General features: G+C 34.8%; 1 protein-coding gene across 4 annotated transcripts in view; it reads right to left on the bottom strand.

Moving 5' to 3' along the window:
* Nucleotides 1-11361: 11361 nt before the first annotated feature.
* The window catches only part of LOC129495514 (speckle-type POZ protein-like), a 64121-nt gene continuing 53575 nt past the window's right edge, over nucleotides 11362-21907 (bottom strand). For 3 of the 4 annotated variants that reach the window (XM_055303099.1, XM_055303098.1, XM_055303100.1), the window contains exons 9-11: nucleotides 18658-18800; nucleotides 18512-18565; nucleotides 11362-15652 (exon numbers count right to left, since the gene is read on the bottom strand). In XM_055303099.1, coding sequence (XP_055159074.1) covers nucleotides 15508-15652; nucleotides 18512-18565; nucleotides 18658-18800 — 342 coding nt within the window. In that variant the 3' untranslated portion in view covers nucleotides 11362-15507. The remainder of the gene's footprint in view (nucleotides 15653-18511; nucleotides 18566-18657; nucleotides 18801-21907) is intronic. The other variant, XM_055303101.1, reaches the window with a different exon arrangement.

Below are 21907 nucleotides of genomic sequence, written 5' to 3'. Positions count from 1 at the left end.
TATAAAGATGTCATCTGAGGAGTTGGTACATTTCCTCTTATGGGATAGTGTTAATTCATCAACCCTTTTTGCCTTGGCTAACTAGAATCTCAAATATGTATGGACATTAATGATTGTCATGTTTTCTCTTGCTCTTTTCTTAATTTTTGTGCATGCTTTAAATTTATTTTTCTGTGATTAAGTTTATCTATAAAAGGTGTAGTACAAAAATGATTAATAGCTAAAATAGCTAGTGATCCTCTCTATCTAGGGGAAATGGAAGCTCTAAATAGTAGTGGGTACTTACCCGGACAAATTAAGCTTTGATGTCAGATAGTCACATAAGAGGTACTAAAAGTCAATGACTATACTGTAATCAGAGAGTCAAGATATACACAACATTTTTGTTGCCACATGGATCTCTGAAGATGTTTACCTTGTGGTTGGAATAAGGACAGGAAGATGTTAAGAGACAAATTATTAAGAACACTGGGGATTAAGTAAGGGATGTGAATTAAACATAAATAAAAATGCAGGTTGGACCTTGAGTTCAGGGGGCTGGCGAGACATATGATCTTATCCAAAGTTTTTTAAGTTTTTTTTAGTACTCTGAGTAAATATTTTCTCAAAATGACATGGTGAGCAGGATTGGGGTGGCAGCTCTCCTATAAGCTGAAAGATAAAATTTCATTTCATAATTCTGAGAAACACTTCCCTAAATGCACACTTACTTCTGTCCATGGCCCATGAAGTGTCCTTTCCTTATGTGATGTTCTCTGATTTCACCAATGGTTTCAACCCAGTCTCAGATCCAAAGGGTCTTCAGGAAGAAACTGTTCTCTTGCCTGAGGTCATCAGTAGTCATCTTGTCAAGGTACACCAAGTCCTCCACAGGACCCAGGAGAGAGCAATGAGAACCAGCAAATAATTTCTCACTCTCTCCAGCCTTCCTTGAATGATAATGAAATCAAAGGGAAGGGGCCAAGGAGAGGAAGAGAGAACAAAGAAATGGGAGGTACAAGGAGTAGGAAAGGATCTGCTAAAATTTATAGGTCTTAAGACTTTAAGTAGGTCACTCAAATCTGAGACAATTTTGGAAAGAGGTTCTCAGCATCTTTTTTCACAAAACTCAATAGCCTATAAGACACAACATTGACCAAGAAGACAGGAAATCACTTAACTTAAATGTAGATGAAATATAGAGATACATTTTATTCCAAGAGCTACAAAAGGAATAAAAATATAGCCATTATATAAAGCCCTTTCTACAAATCTGAAAATAAACATTTTGGAGAAGAAGAGAAGGAATGAAACACTGCCTGATTGGAAAACGCAAACAAGCAGGTGTCTGATCTAGGCAGAAGGAAGACAGACCATGTAAGGATCGTTTAATTTACAGATTAGCAAAATGCTGCAGCTTCATGTTTGCTCTGCTGTCTTTTCATTCCCATAGTTCCTAGTTCAGGAAGTTGGTTCAACATTCTTGTTTTGATAGTTTAGAAACGAGGGCATAGATCTTATTAAAAAGACCAATGGTTTCAGCCTTGATAAAGATAAAAGTCAAACTTAATATCCACAATATTAATATTTCATTTCTAATCACTGCAACAAACAGCACCTGGTTTTATCTCAGAAGCAATTCAAGCCCAGTTTGATTTGTAAGACAAAAAGAGGATGTCCTAGGTTTATCCTTTATTTAAAAACAAAATAAAAAAAAAAGAAGAAATTAAGAAATTCTTTACTTAGCCAAATAACAAAGAACATCACAAACTTTTCTTTTGGTATCTCTAGATCCTGTGTCCTGGCTGCCCCATTTTGCTGGAGGGAAACAAGACTTGAGAGGTCTCCTGCTAATTTGAAAGAGAAAGTCATTAAGCGCAAGGATGCCCAAAGGCTTTGGCCAGCATCTGCTCTAGGATGCAGCTGATCCATTATGGATAATTAAGAGACCGTAGCTAGGTACTAAAAGAAAAGAAGTCAATCTCTGAGAGTAGCCTGTCTGTGGTATGATTCATTCAAGTTTAGTGATTAACTAGAAGCTCTTAGCAGCATTAGGAGTGAACTAATATCCCTTTCTGGAAAAACTGTTCTATACTGCATTATCTCACTGTCCAGGCAGTGTCAAGTTTTATGAGGTTTGAGGTTTATACAATTTCAGGGAGGTGCCTCCTTAAGAGAAAAAAAGAACTAAAACATTACTACAAAATTTATTAGAAAAGTGAGTATCTATTTTGAATGAGAAACAAAATTACAATAAATTACAAACTTTTCAAAGCTTATATAGACATCACAAAATCAATATAAACACCATATTTTTACTAATTGCCTGACATATACTTTTTTCTTACAGTTTGCATAAACTTCGAACATTTTTTCATATTGACAATTTTGTGATTTATTGTCTTTAAAGAGGTAACAGAAACATAATTCAGCCTGAAACATGGCTGATGAGATTTGTTATAGTACTGATAGTTTTTTAAAAAACGTCAGCTTCACAACTTGTTATTGGTAATGAGATGCATTATGTCGGGATGCATAAAACATGACTTTGCACCGAGTTGTATTGCATCTTCAATACTGTTACAGGTTTTGTGCTGAAATACAAACATTCAGATAAATTTCACACAAATTCCATCAAGAAAGAAAAGATGATCATGCATTGATAATTATATATGATGCATTAGTGAGTATATTAACACGACTTCTGTTTTTTTCTAGGTATTAATGAGAACTAAATTCACCTCTTGAAAATTTACACATTTGAAAGTAGACTTTTCCACAAGCCATTTGGCTCCATACTTATCAAACATTGTTCCTCCTTCATTATTCATTACTTCAATGCCAGGTGCAATAGGACATGTTTATATCATGATACAAATTATGGTCTTGTACTTTTTTTTTTCCATAGGTTTTAGGCAGGTGGCACAATGGGCAGTAGGGATTATCCCTGGAAGCCATTCCTACCAGAACAGCTAGCAGTAACTTAACTATACATGAACATTTGTGTCCCACATCCATACATCTCACAAAGCTCAAACTAAATGTATTTTCAACTCATCTTTCCTTGGTAGGAGCCTCAAAAGGCTGTGGCCACTCCAAAACCCTCTCAATACAAGGGGAAGAGTGACAGAGAAAGTTGAAGTGAAAGGCAACTATCTTAATTCCATTAAAACATTTTGCAGTTTCTATGAAAACACATGAATATGCAATCACGTTACCAGGTTTTCTCCCAGAACCCTGGAAGGAGTTCATCTGTGAGAGTGAGGGAGCTCTGAAGCTGAAGCTTTATTAGTTTCATGATGAATCCGCATTCACAAGCTGGCCACGTGAACACAGTTTGGAAATATTGGGTCTGCCTCTACATTCACGCTCACAGCCATAAACCTGAGTTAAGGCCTGAGCATCTTTGTTCTATAATTGCTTTCCTGCTCTTCTTTCTGTCTCTGACTGGAACTTCTCTCACTTTCCCTAACCTTCCATGTTAGCCTCATCTTTCTCCATTTTATTTTCATACTTCCCACATCAGAATTTTAAGCTGATTGCTAATTGTGTCATTGAAAAGAAGAAAACTTGATTCTCTAAAGAGCAAGTTTCCTTAAATTTAGTAGAGCTGGTGTTTGGTTTAACTGCTGATGGATCAGTTGATGGTGGTAGTGAGTGATGAGAATGACTTCCTCCTGTAGCCAGGTTTGTGCTTGTATGTATGTCAGGTATAGCAGTTGCATTCATAACCACTCTGTCATTCCATCTTCACTACATTCCCATATGGTAATAAAGATATCAATATTTTAAGACATGAGGCTATGAACTCAGAGTTTAAGTAATTTGTCCAAGAACACAAAGCTGGTAAGCAAGAGGATTCAATCGCAGTGATACTAACTCCCAATTGCTTAGTAACATCTATGTGGGCTGATAGCAGGAAACACTGGTGGTCAGTAGACTCAAATTCTAATCATCAGGCTTAGACCAAATATTCTTCAATGTCGATGCAGCTTTCTCTTAACACTATCACCAGGCATATCAAATCCTTTCTCTAGGTCCAGAGCACATCCCCAGGCTCTTTGAGATAGAAAGTTACACACAGGAGACTTTGTTTTGTATCCCCATTTGCTTTTAAGCCTATTTAATATTTTACTTGTTTTTTGCTTGTTTGTTTGTTTTTGTTTTAGATTTTATTTATTCATGAGAGACACACAGAGAGAGGCAGAGACAGGCAGAGGGAGAAGCAGGCTCCCTATGGGGAGCCTGATGTGGGACTCAATCCCAGGACCCTAGGATCACACCCTGAGCCGAAGACAGATGCTCAACCAGAGCCACCCAGGGGCCCCAAGCCTCTAATATTTTGACAATATACTATCCAAAGCAAGGAAGAAGCTCTGAAATTATAGTGATGACATAGAGTTATAATTTTCCTGCAGATGCTAACAGCTCTCTGATATCCATTAAACAAAGCTTACTTTGGTTATTCAGGGAAAAGAACACGTCTTTGGGGGATCCCTGGGTGGCGCAGCGGTTTGGTGCCTGCCTTTGGCCCAGGGCGCGATCCTGGAGACCCGGGGTCGAATCCCACATCAGGCTCCCGGTGCATGGAGCCTGCTTCTCCCTCTGCCTATGTCTCTGCCTCTCTCTCTCTCTGTGACTATCATAAATAAATAAAAATTAAAAAAAAAAAAAGAACACGTCTTCAAAAGACTAAGGTCTTTTTTTATAGGGGAGTATGCCTGAGACTAAGTGGAAGAAAAAAGAGAAATTATGAAAGGAAACATGCAAAAATAAACTAAGTAGCAGTCTATAAGGATCAACACGACAAGAAAAATAACCTTAGGTAAACAAATGGAAATTTTTTAAATAATTAAAAAAAAATCCTCTCAGTCATCACTGCTGGGCCTCAGGGAAAAGTTGGTGATACTTTGCTTGTATTTTTCTTTCATGCTGACTTCTTCAGACATAACAGAACCAGGACGCCCTTCAGTTTCTTACCACTAAACACAGAAACCTATCATCATCTGCTCTGATTCTATCATCTTTTCCTCCTGTTCAATAGACCAGAATAACTATCTTTTCTTATATTTAAGGCCACTTACTTTGTAGATTATCATACCAATGTGTGTAGTCAGAAATCTTACCTGGTACATTAGCCTGTTTCTTCCATACTCATGTTTTCCTCTCACTGGAATATTCCCATTAGCTTTACAAGTGTTTTAGTTACCAAATTTGTAATTGTGTGTAATATAAAAACTCAAATGGTAAAATTAAACCTGTTAGGAGAAAGATCAGTCCCGTACTTTAATGCCACTCTTGCTTCCCAGAGGCAAACTCTGCCAACAGCCAAATCTTTTCCCTGGAACTTACCTTCCCCTTTCCAAACTTCAAACTTACAGTTATTCATTTTTTACTTAATTTTTTACTGTTTAGTTTCAGACATTGATTTCCCACTAAGAAAGATTAAGAATGTAAAATCACAATTTGTGGTTATGACCATATTTAGTGTTTATATCATGATGCTGGTATAAAAAACATAGTTTTCAGGTGGGCCACATAGTATGTTCTGATTTCATTCCCTCTTTGTAGAACTTATTTTGGTTCTCTTATGTTTTTGTTTGTACATTTGTTTACTTTCCAGGTTATCAATCACTAACTCATCCAAAACTGTCTTCAGAGCTCTCTAAATAAATATGAAAAATAGATGGCAAGTCAGCTCTATGGGAATAAGAGCACTGAAATAGTAAATATGTGGGTAAATAGAATATATTTAATTTTCCTCTTTAATTTCTTTAAAAGAGCTATTTGCTGTTTAGAACGATAACTACAACATGATATTGTAGGGTTTATAATATACATTGAAGTAAAGCATATGACAAGAGTGGTGCAAAGGATAAAGCAGTGATAAATGAAACAGTTGTACATGTTTTATAGTTTACATGAAAGGATGCAACATTAATTGCAAGTAGACTGTGATAAGGACACATAATGTCTAGAACAACTACCAAAAATGCAAAAGTACAGATTAAAAAGTAACAGAAGAAACAAAAGAATGTTAAAAACATTTTTTTAAGAAACAAAAAAGAGCAGGAAAGGAGCAAAAAAGGAACAAAAAGCAAGGGAAATACAGAAAAGCAATATCAAGACAACAGATGTAAATTCAAACATATCAGTAATCATATAATGTAATTTATGTATTTGTTGTTTACACACACCAATTAAAAAGCAGACATTATTAGACCAGATAAAAAAGTAAGACACAACTATACTATAGATTGTCTATAAAAGACTCACTTTAGATATAAAAACACAAACAGGTTGAAATTGAAAGAATGGCAATATATGCATCATGCTAATATAAGCTTAAAAAAGCTGATGTAGCTACATTAATATAACTAAAGCAGACTTCAAGACACCATCCTAAGAGGTGGAGAACTATTTTAAGATCAAGTCATTAGAAAAACATTAAAATTCTAAGTCTGTATGTATCGAATAAAAGAGCTTCAAATACAAGTAGTAAACATTGATGGGACTCAAAGGAGAAACGAACAAATCCACAGTTATATTTACTAGGCTACTGCTACCTTTAGGATGCTGCATTAGTCTTACACATATGATTTCATTTACTTTTCGCAATTCCTCAGGTTATCTGGTTTATGATAGTTTAAGAGAAACTACTTTTCAGTATTTACCTCATTCATGTGTCATGGGAATTATCAGTTCCTAGAAAGTTTGAAATCATTTCAATATAAAGTCAATCTAATTCCAAGCCTTTTTTGAAATCATTTCAATTTAAAGTCAACCTAATTCCAAGCCTTTTATGAAGGTAATTATATAACTGTTTCCATTTTTTTTTCCTTGATCTAGTCAATTTGGATAATTTGGAATTTAAAAGGGCTTTCCTGGACTTAGTCCTACTGGGATTCTCTCACTTGGATTTCTATCCCTAAGACAAGACACACAAACACAGAGGCACTACATATCAAAAAGCACTACCCTTCACCTCTACTGAATTTCAGTAAAATCACCATTCCCTCTTACCCCTGGGCTGTCACAATTGTTCCTTTATAGGAAGTGCTCTTCTTCCTCTATGCCTGGCTAGCAAGTGCTACACAGCACCCTTACTTCCCTTTCACAAGGTTTATATTTTGTTACTGATTTTAGTAAATTCCATCAGAACGGGACACTTCTTATTACATTCCTAGCTAGCACAATCTGCTCAACGAGTTCATTGCTGAATAAGTTCTTCTTGCAGTAGGTTTGCTTAACATATTCCACTTGCCATACAAGTTCTGCTGTATCTTTGTAATTTTATCTTTGCCTTCTCCTTTTTTGTGTGTCCTAATTGGTTCTTCCCACTTTGCCACACATAAAATGTTTTGTTTATGCTTTGGAGGATATGTATGTATTCTATTTTAAATTGTACCAGAGGATAGAGTTAAAGCTTCTTAATTAAAAAAAAGTCCTTAAATGTCTATAACTCAAAGTTTAAAAACCAGTAAGAAAACATTTTTAATTCCCATTTATGCAAAAGGAAGAATTTTATACTTTTATTTCCCAATTCCAGTTCCCATCTTCCTCTTGTCCGGTTTCTTTTTTATTTACAGTAGATGACCACTTTTACATTTGTATTTTTAACACTTTTATTTTTACATTTTATATAGGTTTTTACTTCTAAACCAGCCAGGGTTCAACAGCAAGGTAAGATGGCCCCTTTGCAGGGAGGCTAATACCTGTCTCCATAGGTCTTCCTGAAGGGAAGGAGAAGGGGCAGGCAGGGTTTGGAGCCTACCAGGTTGAGGTGACCCGGTTATGGTAAATTTTTACATTTATATATTTGTATATGTTACAATGTTAGAGTTCCTTCTAACAGTTTAATACTCATTGCCAGTCCTCTTAAGCCTCAACTTCCTATGCCTAGATCCATTTTTATTAATATTCATCATTGCCTATGCTTCGGGTACTGTGTTAATATACTACTTCTATGTAATTTAAATGTTAACTTTAGAAGTTACTACATAGCTAAGAGCTTTTGAGTCAAAATATTTTTCAAAGTATTGTCAGAGAAATATGACTTTAAAATATTTATTTCTTGGATGCTCACACTATCTTTCCAATTTTCAAGTCACCCAGTGTCTCTAGGTTTGGGTTACTATTGATGAATTCTAACTGGAGAACTATAAATTTTCTCATTTCCAAAAATAATTTTTTTAAAAATATTTATTTTTAAATAATCTCTACACTCAACATGGAGCTCGAACTTACAACCCCGAGATCAAGAATCACATGCTCTACCAACTGAGCCAGCCAGCACCCCAAAATTCATTTTTTAACAAAAAATGATTAATATTTTTAGTCACTGTTTGTGTTCAATTATTCCTTTGGTAATATCAATTATGTAAACATTTGTTCTCCTTAACTCGTCCTCTGTAAAGTCATGGTCTCCAAACCTCAAGTAGGCCATCCACTTTTTTTTTGTATCGGTTTAAACCTTCGAACCCCCAAAACCAAGAGTCAAATCCAGTCTACCACCTGCTTTTGTAAATAGTTCTAATGGAACACAGCCACACCCGTTTCCATGTTGTCTACTTCCATGGAGTCTACTACAATGACATTGGTCAGTAGGTAAATGTTTACTACCTAGGTCCTTTACAAAGTTTGCTGACGTCTGATCTAAACCCATCACCTTTACTCTGAATAGATGACTTCACAGGGAATAAGATGTAAAATATTAACTTCCAGACTCAAATAAAACAATTATATAAATCAGACTCTGCATCCTTGCATTTCTCCATGTTAGGAATAATCTTCCTGTCTCGCATCTTGATTCCATTTCTCTTCTCTTCTGACTAAAACCTCAGTAATCCCATCTGTTTTCCACGTTGACTCTTCATCATTACCTTAGTATATGGACACTGCTACCATAAAGACAGCAAATTAAGAACTGATCCCAAACCCCATTCCAAAACTAGTTTCTTCCTTGAGGTCTTTGCTGAATCTTCTATGTTCTTATACTTAGGAGTATCCATTTTCTCATTCCAATTCTATTTCTTTCCCCACTTTAGACTCCTGTCACATCCTCTTTCAAATATTGAATTCATATTCTAGCTTCCTACTTGATGGCTCAGCATTTGACACTGTCAGCCAGTTCTTCCCTTAAAGCATACTTTTTTCCAACTTCTGGGATGGATTACTCTTCTGGTCTTATCTTTTGTGGCCAGTCATCCTCTTTTGTAAACTGTTCTCTATCACCGTTTCTTCCCTGTGCTATCTTCTCTACATTAATCTGCATGTACCGATCATTTTCTGTATGTTGAGGATTTCTGACTTTATAACCCAGGTCACTCTCATGTTTAAGATTCACATACTCAACCAGACTGTCCAGTAGAAATCTTAGACTCGACAGGCTCCAAATCAAAACAACTGTTTTTTACTCCCCAAATTGTTGTTACTCTTGTGATTACTGTATCTGTGGATGGTACTACCCTCCATCCAATTGCTCAAATACAACACCCAGGAGTTGCTCTTAAATACTGTCTCTTCCTTCTACCACATGCAATTATTTCCAAGTCCTTGCAGTATTTCCTCATAGATTTCTTCCTTTTGCTCTATTTCAGTGCTCCTAGCCTACCAGAGCACTGGCATTCCTCATCTCTTCAGAAATCCCCTTACCTTTTCCTCCAGCTCCCTGTATTCATCTGAAGATTGATTGGTCATGACATACAGCACCTAAAATCCCTCAATGCTTAGGTTATATTGGATTCCTCTGATACGTTCAAAAGATCATGATCTTCACATTCCGATTTACTCTTCCCTTCTCTTACACATAAGGATATAGCCATATTCATTTTCATTCCCATACATGTTCTATATGAACCTTGGTCAACCTCTGATTTCACATAATGGGTTGGATGACACTCCCACTAAGCTGCCTAACTTCTACTCAACTTCAATTTAGAAGACACTTCCTCAGAGGCTTTCTGGGATCTTCATCTCCATCCCAGATAAGGTGACCCTCTTGTACTCTTATCTCAATTCACATAATGTATTACATAACTGTTTTCCTTAATAATATAGACTTATAAGTCTATTTATAGTTTGTTTATATTATCAAGTTTGGTACAGTGCCTGGCACTCCATTTAATTACTTGGTGATAGAAATTAAACTGAATCATCTTTATTTTCATCTAATTCTTGTTCTTGTGATCTGCGAGTATTTATGAGCCTTGTCTTCTTTGATTCAAATTTCTGCTTTACATTTCGGCATTAATCAAGTTTGGTGCATTTGATTTTCTCTTTTTTTTAACAGCACATTTCTATTTTTCCTGATTTCTACCCATTCCACCATTTTCATGAACTGTACATCTTTTTGGCTAAAATTAAGCATATATTCTAATAACCTGCTATGGCAGTAAACCTGTTTTTGAGCAAAGTTTTGTTTTGGGGTTTGTGTGTGTGCTATTCTGTTATTCCTAAATTCTACAATTATTTGGGTATACCTGACTCCTTTATAAAAAACAGTAAGGATGAAAGGCAGTAGAAGAGGTGAAAAGGAAGCATTCGTAACAGAAAAGACAAACTTTTTTGCCACTATCCACTACAGATACATGCAAAGCTCTCTAATACCAAAAAAGGAGTAATAACATATCACAAAAAAGATTTCTACCAATGTGTCTATTTAAAAATACAAAACAAGTAACACTCTTGGCATTCTCTTAGAAATAAATGATTTTTGGGTAGTAGAACAGAGGAAACACTGCATTCCAATGTTCTAAAAACTATATTCAGAGTTCTGGCTATTGCAAAGTAGAAGGGGAATGGTTATACATACTTCATTTAAGGTTTAGAATTATGACCACTACCTGTCCTATTTACTTTAACTGAATAGACAAGTTTTTTATTTTTCTAGGGGTAATTTTAGTGTGCATGTCTGTGTATATGCGTATGTATCTGCTGGGTGTATGGAAGGTTTTCCACTGTGCATTTGTACTGCGACTTTGCCCATAATTTTTATGTATTGATTCGGTTACTGTTACTAAACTAGGCCAGGAACACATTGCCCCAATTCTGTCCTTTTTGAAGCCAGTAAATAATTGTCAGTTAAAATTGAGAAGGGACAGGAGGACCAAGGAAAGGTGATCTTTACTACATTAAAGTTACATGACATTAGCATAAATCTTTCAATAATAATGCCTACATCAAAGCACATATAGGTATAATATCTCAGTTATTAAGTTTTTAGTAGGCTCCCCAAGATGGTAGTTTTCCTATGTAGGAAAGATTACTACGCTTAAAGTTACCATATCAAAGTTACCACATGACTCTTTTGCAAAGCAACATAGCAATCTGAAAATGAAAAAGAGTTCATATTTTCAAATAAACACAAAATAAACCAATTAGTTCTGAATAAGTAGTAACAACTTTATTTTAACTCAATGTGCTGAAATGCAAAAAATATTTTCAGCAACAAGATACAAAAAGTATGTATCTCATCATTAACATCAGCTGATTAAAAATGAGGCTGAAAAGTTCAATATAAGTCTTTACACATTTGAATCTTGAAAATCAAGTTCCCCCAAAATTAATTTCTAAATAATTTTAGCAGAATTTTATTTTCAAAAATGGGACTCACTTAAGTTATATCTTCATTCTAAAAAACTGGATGTGAAATTAACTAGGTTACAGTATACAACGATAAACTCTAACAAACAGAAAGATTTAAATATAATTCCTTTTCAAACATAAAATCCACATACTGCAAACAGAAGACACGGTGTGGTGATTTTATTCCTAGTGAAGAGGAAGTCTTCCATATGGTAGGCACTCAATATTTGTTCAACTAGACCTAAAATTGACATCATTCCATGAACACTTAAATAAAGTAGAGCTTATAATCTGTATAAAAGAGGTTTGCAAAATACTCATATGTGCTGAAAGTGCAGTCTTTATAATCTGAAAACAGTAAAACCCACCCACCTCCTTTTGCAAGAATACATTGAATATTTTTATTTTATCCATCAAAGAGAAAGAATGTCTGAGTCAGAATAATTCACCTTTCAAACACCTTGTTATGAGGAAAGCTTGCTGAGTTGGATTTTAATAAAATAATTTACTAAAGTCTCTAGTGTCACTGGGTAGCAAATATGATCCACATTTTTATAAAGAATTTTACTTAGTTTTACACTTATGCACAAAACTTACATGGGTAAATAAATCAGTAATTATTTGGCAATTTAAATTCTAACTTAGGTCTAGTTTAAAAATAAGCTAATAATGTTCATGACAAGTTTTTAAGAGGTCTTTGCAAATATTTTAAAACTTAACTTTAAAAACGATGTCCTAAAAAGGCACTGTTTTCACATTTCACCATGCAATAAATGGTCACATTTGAAAATTATAATTTCCTGTCAACCAATTGTACCCCAAAATAAAGCACATTTAATGAAATATTTCAACTAACCTGAATTCTCAACATTTAACTGAGTCCTATTTTCAGAAATTCACTCTTCTGAACATACCACACACAAGTCCAAGCAAACACAAGTACGTGCGCACACACACACACACACACACACACACACGACATAATACATGCATGGTTCTCCAATTACTATTTCAATCAAGACAATGACACACGAGTATTCAAGGAGGTAACAATGGCAAGCCATAACATTATGGCACCTTCATATTTGTGCTCTAAATACCAATATATGTTAAAATTTAAAAATGAAAAAGGCACAAATATAGTGTTTCTGTATCTCAAGCTGATGAACAGTTCTCCAATGGTTACTTTGATAACATGTAACATTTAAAACCAATCATTACTTTTCTAAGGAAAAGCTCTGTTTAGGTGATAATAGGTAAACAAGAGCAGGCTGACAAAAGGCAAAACTGCTCAGGACAGAGTCTGTGCCTAAAGAAAACAATGTGTGTGGTTTCAAAATGAAAAAATAAAAAAGTCTATTAGAGCACTCACATCAGAATACATTAAGTTTTTTTTCATTGCCTCAAGAACCCACAATACCAAACAAAACAAAACAAAACAAAACAAAAACAAACCTTAATAAATAAAAAGAAAAAATAAATCAACTATGATATGATTCTGTTAGTATAATGATAGGCATTATATTATCTAAAAAGTGGACATTTCTACAAATGTGGATATTCTCACAGCACAGTGTTTGACGTTTTTGGTACAAAATGTGCTACCAAACTTAAAACAAAAAACAACTTTATAATAAAACCCTTAAGATTTGCAATAAACACTAAAGTAAGTAGGTAGGAGTAAGCTGCAGTGTTCATTATAGGGGTATTACTGAAGTCACTATGGTTAGAAATGTAGATGCAAGCAGTGAATTAATTCACAATGTGCCTGTGTGCATTTGATATAAACTGATACACCAGTACTTTTGATGTATGAAAACAAGGTTCTATAGCCTGAGGAATTTTAAGACCGTGGCAAAATATCAAAATCTTAACTTGTATATGTATGTGTGCATATTAAATTTGTACATTGTAAATTTAATGGACTCAATCTGGTTAAGGAAGTAAGTTTCAGCTGCCTCCAATATTCTTACACAAGGTGGAGTCCAATAATATGTAAGAATCCTTCCATCCCAAGAGATTTTTCTTCAGATTTAACACAAGAAAGATTCCAATTAAACTACACAGAAAGAAATGAAGACTTCTGAAAATATCTTTCCAAACTACAGTTTGTTGTGGATAACACTTATTTGACAGTCTATGTTTAATGTAAATATGAATCACTCTTTATATAGTAAGACTGCTTCAGTGAATACCTAATAAAGAGATAACAAAAATAAAATCTATTTTAAAACCCCAGGCTTCATTTTTTTGTCCTAAATTCAAAAATTAAATAAACACATCATACAAATTTTAATTTGGAGAATAAAGTATATATGCGAATATATAAGAATATGTGGTTTTTTTTTTTTTTTTTCCAGTGACACCTTTTCCCTTATGGTCAAGTATAAACTTTGCCTAAGAAGCATATTGTCACTATTACAGGAAATCAGATGCAGTGACTTGCCACTGATCATTCCTATATCTCTGGGACAATGCACCAGAACAGACCTCCACTGCGAACAGAGCTATCTAAACACTGAATATGTGTATGTGTTTAAAGCTAAATTCATTTATAATAAAGAACTGGCCCATGAAAAGCAGTTTATAAATAGTTTATCCTGTTCACATTATGCAGAATTTCAATATCATCCACAATGTTAGTACAGTAACTGAAACAGAAAGGAGAAAGCTTAGGGGGGAAAGAAAAGGTTCAGAGTGTGGCCTAACATATTTCTAAGGGCTCTCTCTCCTTTAGTCTGCAAATAATATCAGTTCACTGTTTTCAGAAGGAGAGTATCCAGGATTTGTTTATTGTTCAAATTGCCTTCTCCAAAGTGTGATAAGACAGGAATAAATTCAATGATAAATATGTGAAATTCAAACCAATTAACTATAATCAAGAATATCTTTCTTATTATCACAAACATCCCAACTGCCTCCATCGATCTTAAAAAATTCTTTCAAAAGACACAATTAATTATACCTTATTAATACCCTCAAAAACAAAAAAAATATATGTACCATTTAGCATACAAAAGATACACATTAAAAGTGCATATATTTCTTAATTGGCCCACTCATTAATTTTACATTTGGTCATCCTTATTTTCAACATGGACAGAATTCTTCATATAAATGTAGGTCACTATAAATTAAAAAAAAAAGTTAGTTCTGCACAAAACATGCTTTCTTTTTGTTGAAATCTTAACCTCAATCAGTTCTCAATCATTGTAAACCTGAATAAACCCACAAAAACAAACAAAAAAAATAAAAAAATAAACACACAAGCAAAGGTTTGTTAAGCTTCTCTTAGTTTGTTGGACAGTCAACACACAGACAAACATCACAAATTTTACTAAAAATTTGGGCCAACTCATTGCATATTTGCCCCAGAAATGAAAAATAAATTAGAATTGAAGCAGTGTATTGCCATAACTTACCTTAAAGGTAAGCAGGTTCTCCTATATTTACAGAACTTAGACTGGAGACATTATTAGTAATCTCCAATACAAGTGCTTTTAAGAAGAACCTAGTTTTAAACTTTGAGACAGCATAGGACAAACCTATAATATTCATTATGCTTTTCTCAAACTAATGGAAGATCCTTTTGAAACTTAATATCTTCAGTTATCAATATTACTGCATTATGGAGCTAGTGCAATCCTGCATAGCCTTAGTCAAAATGACAAGGCACAATAAAAAAAATTAAAGTATATGAACAAGAGAAGTCATTGAAGATAATTTAAGGCCTTGAAGTGAATTAGAGTATAATCAGTCTAATTTAAAGCTGAAGAATAAACCATAAATTATCCACCTGAAATGCAAGCAATATGCTTTTTCAGCTTCTGTTCTGTGGACAAGACAACAGAAACAACTCTTGTTTATGGTTTGTGTATTAGAATCCTTCTGGACCTGGAGGAGTAAAAGTCAATTCCATTTTTCTACAGTTCATGGAAGATTTCAGGACTGTTTTAGCCGTTTGCGTGGAATGCCAAACTGTGGACACTGTGCAGACGCTAGTGCTCGGAAGGCCTCTGCTACTAAATGAGGGTGAGACTGAATCATGGACTTCCACCCTGATGTTTCCATTATGTCCGCTGCTTGGCTGAAAAATAAAATTAAGTCATATTTATTAAAGAGTTCTTTTCAAAATATTGTTATTTTAAAAAACAACTTTCAAATTTCAAAATGTTTTAAACACTTTGCCTATGTCATCAAGCCCTGTGAATTCATGAAAATACCACCTTTACCTTACTGGTATATTTTCTGTTGCAACGCAACTATTAAATTCTTCTGGAAGTGCTATACTCTGGAAGTATGTATGTGATACTTTTCTCCATAGTCCCAACTTTCATTGTTACCATTTCTGTACTAGCTCTTTCAAGAGCTCTTTTTCCTGGCTGTTACACACAGGTTTTCTCTAAAGTTCCAAGGTTGGACCTCTGCTCTTCTCCCTTAACTTTCATTATTCATCCTATCGTATCCACTCTTCACAACTGTAGCTATCATATTCCAATGATGGTAAGGACTGACTTGCTAAATCCTAGACCTCCCCACAAGGTACATTCCCAACCACCTTTTCTCCTTATTTTGCTAGGGTCTGAGGACCTACACTTTCAGAATTGTCGAATAAGAACTCAATAGGTCCCTCTCCACACTCAAGTTCTTCCCTTATTTTCAATCAGCCAATGCTTTCACCATTACCCAGTTATTCAAGTCAAAAAATGTGAGAAATTCTAGACCCCATTCTTTACAATCATCACTATTTTAATTCCCCAAGATATTTCAAATACCCAGTTAAGGTTCATATCATTTTGCATTTGGATTATCACAACAGTCTCCTAATTTGTCTTCTAGTTTCCTATCTTGCTCCTCTCAAAAGAGCTTCCATGAGCTGTGTTAGTAACAAATAGGTCTATATTATATCCTCTGGGATCTTCTCATAACCTCACTCTGATCCTATACTTTTCTTATCACCAAACTTTGCACATCTGATTCCCTTTTGTGTGGGATAAACTTTTACACTTCTTTACCAGGGTAACTCTTAGTAATACTTCAGGTGTTTATTTATACAATAATTCTTCAAAAAAGGCTTCCTTCCCCTACTTCTTTTACTATATGCTTGGATGGGTATGCTATACTTATATCTATTGTTTCACTTTATTTCAATTACTTGTCTAGTTCCTATTCGCCTCCTGCTAAACCATAAACTCCATGAAGGCAGGGGAAACATTTGCCATGTTCACCACTATATTCTTTGTATAAGCACAGTGCCTAGGTATTTACTGAATAATAAATACAAATATCTGTCAAATGAATCATCACTTACTGGTTCATGCTTCTACACTTTGGATTGAGCTATCCTTTCTGTTCACAATGTCTGTTATTTCCTTCTTAGTTTTGCTAATTCCTATTCATGTTTAGAAGACTCAGATGTCACCCAGGAAGCCATCCTTAAACCATCCAGCCTATACATATCTTCTATCACATTACTTACCACATTTTAATGAAATAATATATTCATGTACTTGTTTTTTTCATTAGATAAATTTCTCAAGAGAGGAATTTTTCCCAATCGTTTTTATATGCAATGCCCTAGCATAGTGCTTGAGACAACAGTTTGGTTTGTGGAACCAAACAGTAGCTAATAACAAATCAACTTTTTTCAATCTGCCTGACATCTTATTACCTGCATGTCACTATGTTTATAATTTTAACTGATTGTTTAGAATCACATAAATACCACTCAATATACCTGACATTTTCATTTATTTAATTCAACATATGTCTATTGAAGATCCGTATATACCATAGCTTCACCAGGGGATATGAAATAAACTGGTATTTTTTAAAGTGAAAAAAGTTGCACAATGTAAAATATTTTAACAGAGTAAAACTAGAACTTGAAAGTGGCTAAGCATCAAGAATCATAAAATTATCATTTACTGCTAATAAACTATATTTTAAATTCAAATGAATTTTTAGGATCATATTCCATGATGATAAAGTATTATCATACACTAACCAATATAAAGAACAACCAATAACTTGAAAGTATAGTCACTAATGCCCACTTTGTGAAAACAGAATTTACAAATTCATAATAGTTCAGAGTTAACCAATATCATATAGATAAAAGCAGATAACAATGGGAAGTAATTAGGTCAACGCTCCTTTTATTGTCTCTAACACTGTCTTTTTTTTTTTTTTTTACTTATATCACCTTTTGATAATGTGTGAAAATGGAATTGAAGGATTTACAAGGCAAAAAATCAATCAAAAGCAGGTGCAAATTCTTGACACTATCAAGTCTTCACCTTTTGATTTTGAAAAATTATGAAAAGTAGACAAATCACTCTAAAAATGTGAGGAGAAAACATAAGAAGGGAATAATTAAGTTTTAGTAGTTCACATTCAGAGGGCCCAGGCTTAGGAAGATGTAACAACTACCATACCTCTTACAGTTTTACCAGGGAAAGGAAAGAACAAAATGCTACCATTTGGGAACATTAGGCAGCTCATCTAAAATACCATGTGATTCAAGGTACTTGGTTAACTTAAGAAGCAGTGGGTGAGGATTCAAATGAAAAGACTTTCTAGGCAAATCTGGAGGGAACACTCCTCAGAGGATAAAATGAGTATTTCCCACATTTTTAGAAATGCTTTCTGAAGGGGCAGGGAAAAGATCCCCGGTAGCCATTGAAATACCTGGACTCAGCTATATACTATGAGCATATGTGCTTAAGAAATTAAAATGTCCATCCCAGTTCACATTAAAAGCTGATCTACAAGGGAGCATAGCCTCAAGAATCCACTAAGTCAAATTATTATTTTTTTAAATTATTGGCAGTTTCATATAACTAATATCTGGATTCATACTTATTGCAGATGAGCAAAAGGCTATGCAAACACTTAATTTCATGTATGCAGATCAACTTTAAGTCAGAAACTGATGTCATCTTACTTGCTGTTCCAGTTTTTCCCATCTTTACACCCAAGCTGTCGAAGTACACTGCACCTGCATTGAAGATTTAAACACACTTAAAAAAAAGTCCGGTGAAAAAAATGTTGAAAGTGTCATGTCCACTGAAATACAGGCATATAGCTTACCTATTAATAAAGTCTATGGCTTGTGCTTTCAACTGTTCTGCACTGTGCAAATCTGCAAGGACAAGGGTATCAGCAACATTTTCTACTGAGAGGTTACTACACAAAGCTTCTTCACACATGACCTTCAGCCGTTCCAGTGCATACTATCCAAAAGGAAAACATAACAATTAAACATTTACTCAAACTACCAAGTTTTAAATACCTGGTACTTGTAAATTATAAAATACTTGATATCTGTAACTTAGAGAATAAAGTTAAAGCACACTACACTCTGAACTGAAAGTTAAAAAAGTCTTAAAGTTATTTTAACCTAATATTAAGGAGATACAAATGATGAATTCAAGATAAAGAGCAATTTTCTTTAGGAAATCTCAATTTGTGCAAAATACATACTGTCAATTTTTAAAATCAGGGTTTTAATTCTTTTAAAAAACTCTTGTTCAATACTCTTAATGAGTGAATTTCTATTCTCTATTTAAATGCCAAAGTGTATCAGCCAGTACACTGTATATTGCCACTGCTCAATCTTGAATAAATTCTAAAACTGAACAAACCACTTTGATAAAGTTATTATGACAGCTCTAGCAGCTTTATTGAAGTAAAATTGATATACAACAAACTGCACATATTAGTTTATATTTTGATAAGTTTATACTATACAGTATCATTAAATCATGACACTGAACATATTCATTATCCCCAAAAGTTTCTTCCTATCTATAATTCTCCCCTCTTGTGCTACCCCAAGCAACACCTCTGATATGCTATCACATTCTTGACCATACTTAATATGGTCTTTGCAATTTCAGCTTACAGTATGCATATAGAAATAGCTCATATGGTTTTAATTTATATTCCCCATAATAATTAATGATGTTGAGCATCTTTTGATGTAGTTAACTGACATTAGTTCAGGAAGTGTTTGTTCAAATATTTTCTCTATTTTTAGAAAAAAAGATTGTTTTCTTATAATTAACTCCTGACAGTTCTTTATATAGATTGAATACAAAAGTCCTTCAGCAGGGGCACCTGGGTGCCACGTCAGTTAAACAGCCAACTCGTGATTTTGGGTAAGGTCATGATCTCAGAGTCATGAGATCAAGTGCCATGTCAAGCTCCTTGCTCAGTGAAGAGTCTGCTTGAGATTCTCCTCATCTCCCTCTGCCCTTCCCTCTCCTTATGCAAGTGTTTTCTCTCTCTCTCTCTCTAATAATCTTTTTTAAAAAGCTCTTTAAAAAAAAAAAGCCCTTTAGCAGATATATTCTGAATAAAAGCTGCTCATTGGATATATGCTTTGCAAAGTATTTTCTCCTAGTTTGTGGCTGCTGTTTTCATTCTCCTGTCTTTTCCTGAAGTTTTTAAAACTTACATAAGTCTAATTTATCCATTTTTCTTTTCTGTGTTGTTTTCTGGTGCCAATATCTAAGAAGTCTTTGCCTAACACAAGACTGTGAAGACTGTTTTCTCTTAGAAGTTTTAGATTTTAGGTTTACAATCCCTTTTGCATTACTTTTTGTATTTGGCTTGAAGTTCATATAAAAAGTTCACTTTTTTCAGGCATTCAGGTATCCAACTGTTCCAACACCACTTGTTGAAAAGACTATCCCTTCTTCACTTAATTGTCTTTTCACTTTTATCAAATTAGATATCCACATATATGATAGATTCTTTCTATACTTTTCATTCTGTTCCAATAAATTGTTTCTCTTGTCACCAATCAACACGGTCTTAAATGAAGCTTTATAATAAGTCTTGTTACCATGCAGTTCTAGTCCTCCATTTTGATCTTTTTCAAAGTTATCTGGCTGTTCTAGGTTCTTGCACTTGCACATAAATTTTCAAATCCAAGAAAAAAAATTTTCAAATCCACTTGTCAGAAAGCAAAATAAAAATCCCGTAAGGGACATGCTGGCTCTACTAATGAATTTTAAAAACTGAAATTTTAACAATATTAAGAATACTAGTCCATAAATAAATATTTTAAAGATTTTATTTATTTATTTGAGAGAGAGAGAAAAGGGGAAGAGTGAGAGGGAGAGGGAGACCCCTTGCTGAGAGGGAGGCTTAGGAGGGGCTTGATCCCAGGACCTGATCTGAGCCAAAGGCAGCTGCTTAACTGACTGAGCCACCCAGGCACCCCCCAAATTTCTCTCCATTTATTTAGGTAGTACCTGAATTTCACATACCAATATGTTGTGATTAACAGGTTAGTTTTGATCTTTTGCCAGATTTATGCCTATACATTTAATATTTTTGATGCTATTGCAAATGTCATTTTTAATTTAAATTTTTATTGAGATAGTTACAGGTTCATGTACATTTGTCAGAAATTAGTAGATGCCAGCTTAGGAGAAAGATGGCAGTGGAATAGGAGGACTCTAGGCTCCTCTTGTACCAGGAACACAACTACATAATTAGACTCATCCTAACTACCCTAGAAATAGACTGGAAGACTGACAGAACAAACTCCACGTAAGGGAGAGAAGAGGCTACATGGATAAAGGGAGGAACGTGGAGATATGGTTTAGGGGAGAAATGGCTGGTGGGTGCTATGGAGGGGAGGGAGCTTTGTTTATGGAGAAGGGTGAGAATAGAGGAGCACACAGGATAATGCAAAGGGGAATGTTTCCCAAAAATACTGGCTTACAAAATGAGAGGAGCTGAAATTCATGACTTCCTACAGTACAAAGGGCTTAAAGCCTAGATTTTAAAGGTCTGTGGGCTTGGCCAGGATAGAGTTTGGAGGTTACTGTCCTGCTCCTTCCTGGATGGAAGGCAGACAACAACCTAGGGACAGGCTGTGTGAAAACAGCAATCTGAACTCCGACTTGGACACATCTGGGTAAGAGTATTTGCTCTTCTCTGAGAGCATCCCCAAGAGGCAGCATTCATAGACACCTCTCCTAGAACATAGGAGCTAGCCAGTGTCGGCTAAATCCTCCACCCCTCAGCATAAACACAGAGACAGCACAGCACCAATACTGGCTGCCTTACTTGTTAACATCAAGCCCTACTCCCTTGCACTCTCCAGTATCATGCTTCTCAGTCAAGCTTTGATGAGTCCCAAACAGCAGGCCCTTCCTTCCCACAGGAAACCAGCACAAACCCCTGCCCATAATATGGCAGGGCCAGGCACTTCTCAAGTGCACACAGGACATTCTCCAGAATAATGACAAATTAGGCTACAAAGAGGTCTTAACAAGAACAAAAAAATCTGAAATCATACCATGCATCCTTTCTGACCACAATG

Source organism: Nyctereutes procyonoides, unplaced genomic scaffold (genome assembly GCF_905146905.1).
Source record: "Nyctereutes procyonoides isolate TBG_1078 unplaced genomic scaffold, NYPRO_anot_genome, whole genome shotgun sequence".
Taxonomy (NCBI): domain Eukaryota; kingdom Metazoa; phylum Chordata; class Mammalia; order Carnivora; family Canidae; genus Nyctereutes; species Nyctereutes procyonoides.
The sequence above is the reverse complement of the archived record's forward strand: the minus strand, read 5'-3'. Positions and strand labels throughout refer to the sequence as shown.